Source organism: Salvelinus sp. IW2-2015, linkage group LG32 (assembly GCF_002910315.2).
Source record: "Salvelinus sp. IW2-2015 linkage group LG32, ASM291031v2, whole genome shotgun sequence".
NCBI classification, from domain to species: domain Eukaryota; kingdom Metazoa; phylum Chordata; class Actinopteri; order Salmoniformes; family Salmonidae; genus Salvelinus; species Salvelinus sp. IW2-2015.
Window position 1 is genome coordinate 8,721,493 of NC_036871.1, and position 3,911 is coordinate 8,725,403.

Sequence of the window (3,911 nt, forward strand, 5' to 3'; positions counted from 1 at the left end):
AGAGGAGAAGAGGAAGAGGAGAGAGAGAGAGAGTAGAGAGAGAGAGAGAGAGAGGAGAGAGAGGGGAGAGAGAGAGAGAGAGAGAGAGAGAGAGAGAGAGAGAGAGAGATAGAGAAGAGAGAGAGAAGAGAGAGAGAGAGAGAGAGAGAGAGAGAGAGGAGAGAGAGAGAAGTAGAGAGAGAGAGCAGAGAGAGAGAGATGGGGAGAGGACAGTGGGAGAAAGAGACTCTCTCTCTCTCTCTCTCAGGTGCAGCTGAACACGCTGGCCTTTCTGGAGCAGTTTCATTTGGGCGTGTTCTATTCCTACATCAAGCTGAAGGAGCAGGAGGCTCGCAACATCGTCTGGATCGCAGAGTGTGTCACACAGAGACAGAAGTCTAAGATCAACAACTACATCCCAATCTTCTAAAGGACAAACACACTGTCTGTTGTAGCAGTTACACACCTTTTTGTATTAGTAGTATTATTAGCAACGGTTGTCAAAATTGATAAAAGGTTAAAAAAATACAGTTCTGATAAATGTAACAGCTGCATAGACACTCAACTCTTTTTTTTAATAAACAAAAGGCTTCAAATATTGKCTGTATTATAGCACATGAACAATTGTATAATGAGAGACAGAACAATCTATGGAATTCAGACATTTTGGTGGGACTTCAGGTATWTAATTGAATGTCAAATATACAAAAATAAAAATTATCAAATCAAATCGTATTCGTCACGTACACAGTTTACGACGGGTATAAAAGGTGCAGTGAAATGCTTTTGTCCCAACTCCCTCAACAATGCAGTACATTAGTCAATATCAATAATAACAACAAAAATAAGTAACAAGTGATAGAAGTAATATGAGAGGACTGTATTACACTGTATTTACAAATATAAAGTCTGTAGAATATATAGTATATAATAGAACTGRAGTGTTGACCGTTTATGTGGGTGTTTGTGTGTACGTTTGTGTGTAAGGGTTGGATGTGTGGGTAGTCAGTGCCAATAATATCTAGGTGTAGATAGTGTCTAAGGTGTAGGTCTGTCCAGGGAGACAGCTAGGGTTAGCTCGGCAGTCTGATGGCCTYGTGGTAGTAGCTGTCTTGMAGCCTGTTCGTCCGAYACCTGATAATCCGATACCGCTTGCCAGATGGTAACAAAGTGCAATATTGCAAAACACAGCTTAGCCTTTTGTTAATCCACCTGTCGTCTCAGATTTTGAAATTATGCTTTACAGCGAAAGCAATACAAACGTTTGTGTAAGTTTATCAATCGCTCGACAAAACAATAAGTACACTTAGCATCAGGTAACTTGGTCACGAAAATCAGAAAAGCAATCAAATTAATRGTTTACCTTTGATGATCTTCGGATGTTTTCACTCACGAGACTCCCAGTTAGACAACAAATGTTCCTTTTGTTCCATAAAGATATTTTTTATATCCAAATACCTCCATTAGTTTGCTGCGTTATGCCCAGGAATCCACCGGAAAGAGCGGTCACGACAACGCAGACAAAAATTCCAAATTATATCCATAATGTCCACAGAAACATGTCAAACGTTTTTTATAATCCATCCTCAGGGTGTTTTTCAAATATCTATTKGATAATATATCAACCGGGACAGTTGGCTTTTCACTGGGACCGGGAGTAACAATGGCTGCCTTTCCCTTTTGCGCACAACTCACTCGGAGAGCCCCCACCTATGCACTTACGCAATGTGGTCGTTCACGCTCATTCTTCAAAATAAAAGCCTGAAACTATGTCTAAAGGCTGTTGACACCTTAAGGAAGCCATAGAAAAATAAGTCTGGTTGATATCCCTTTAAATGGGCAATAGGGATGCATAGGAACAGAGAGGTTTCAAAAACAGGGGCACTTCCTGATTGGATTTTCCTCCGGTTTTCGGCTGCAATATCAGTTCTGTTTAACTCACAGACAATATTAAGACAGTTTTGGAAACTCTAGAGTGTTTTCTATCCTAATCMGACAATTATATGCATATTCTAGTTTCGGGGGCTGAGAAATAGGCAGTTTCAAATGGGTACGTTTTTTAGACAAAAACGAAAATACCTCCCCCTAGTCTTAAGAAGTTTTCTTAAAGGGTGCATGCTTATTAGTAACTGGAATAAGTAATTTAAAAAATCTGTGAAGTGCAATGTCTTTTCAATACACACCACAGACCAGCAAACATTCTTTACACAGTCAACATAGGAATCACTACAAAACATAATTCATGACCTCTTAAATCAAATCAAATTTTATTTGTCACATACACATGGTTAGCAGATGATAATGTGAGTGTAGTGAAATGCTTGTTCCGACAGTGCAATAATATCTAACAAGTAATCTAACTCCAACAACTACCTAATACACACACATCTAAAGGGGTGAATGAGAATATGTACATATACTGTAAGTATCTGGATGAGCGATGTAGGCGTAGGTAAGGTGAAATAGATGGTATAAAATACAGTATATACATTTGATATGAGTAATGTAAGATATTTAAACATTACTTAGAGTGGTATTGTTTAAAGTGACTAGTGATCCATTTAAAAAAGTGGCCAGTGATTGGGCCTCAATGTAGGCAGCAGCCTCTTGGAGTTAGTGACGGCTGTTTAGTAGTCGGATGGCCTTGAGATAGATTTTTATTTTCAGTCTCTCGGTCCCAGCTTTGATGCACCTGTACTGACCTCGCCTTCTGGATGGTAGCGGTGTGAACAGGCAGTGGCTCGGGTGGTTGATGTCCTTGATGATCCTTTTGGCCTTCCTGTGACATCGGGTGCTGTAGGTGTCATGGAGGGCAGGTACTTTGCACCCAGTGATGCGTTGTGCAGACCGCACCACCCTCTGGAGAGCCTTGCGGTTGAGGGCGGTGCTTTTGCCGTACTTGGCTGTGGTACAGCCTGACATGATGCTCTCGATTGTGCATCTGTAAAAGTTTGTGAGGGTTTTGGGTGACAAGCCAAATTTCTTCAGCCTCCTGAGGTTGAAGAGGCTCTGTTGCGCCTTCTTCACCACACTGTCTGTGGGTGGACCCTTTCAGTTAGTCTGTGATGTGTATGCCGAGGAACTTAAAATGTTCCACCTTCGACCACTGCTGTCCCTTCAATGTGGATAGGGGCGTGCTGCCTTTGCTGTTTCCTGAAGTCCACGATCATCTCCTTTGTTTTGCTGACGTTTAGTGAAAGGTTGTTTTCCTGACACCACACTCCGAGTGCCCTCACCTCCTCCCTGTAGGCTGTCTTGTCGCTGTTGGTAATCAAGCCCACTACTGTTGTGTCGTCTGCAAACTTGATGATTGAGTTGGAGGCTTGCATGGCCACTCAGTCATGGGTGAACAGGGAGTACAGGAGAGGGCTGGGGCACGCACCCTTGTGGGGCCCCAGTGTCGAGGGTCAGCGAAGTAGGGATATTGTTTCCTACCTTGAGCACCTGGGCACYGCCCGTCAGAAAGTCCAGGACCCAATTGCACAGGTCAGGGTTGAGACCCAGGGCCTCCAGCTTGATGATGAGTTTGGAGGGTACTATGTTGTTGAGTGCTGAGCTGTAGTCAACYAACKACATTCTTACATAYGTATTCCTATTGTCCAGATGGGATAGGSCAGTGTGCAGTGTGATGGCYATTGCGTCGTCTGTGGACCTTTTGGGACGGTATGCAAACTGAAGTGGGTCTAAGGTGGCCGGTAAGGTGGAGGTGAAATGATCCTRGACTAGTCTCTCAAATCACTTCATGATGACAGAAGTGAGTGCTACAGGGTGGTAGTCATTTAGTTCAGTTATCTTTGCCTTCTTGGGTACAGGAACAATGGTAGCCATCTTGAAGCATGTGGGGACAACAGACTGGGATAGGGAGCGATTGAATATGTCCGTAAACACACCAGCCAGCTGGTCTGCGCATGCTCTGAGGACACAGCTAGGGA

At 43.2% G+C, this 3,911-nt stretch overlaps 1 protein-coding gene across 1 annotated transcript in view; it reads left to right on the forward strand.

Moving 5' to 3' along the window:
• Nucleotides 1-579, forward strand: part of atp6v0d1 (ATPase H+ transporting V0 subunit d1) — a 13,381-nt gene extending 12,802 nt beyond the window's left edge. The window contains exon 8 of the mRNA XM_023977836.2: nucleotides 248-579. Coding sequence (XP_023833604.1) covers nucleotides 248-409 — 162 coding nt within the window. The 3' untranslated portion in view covers nucleotides 410-579. The remainder of the gene's footprint in view (nucleotides 1-247) is intronic.
• Nucleotides 580-3,911: the final 3,332 nt, after the last annotated feature.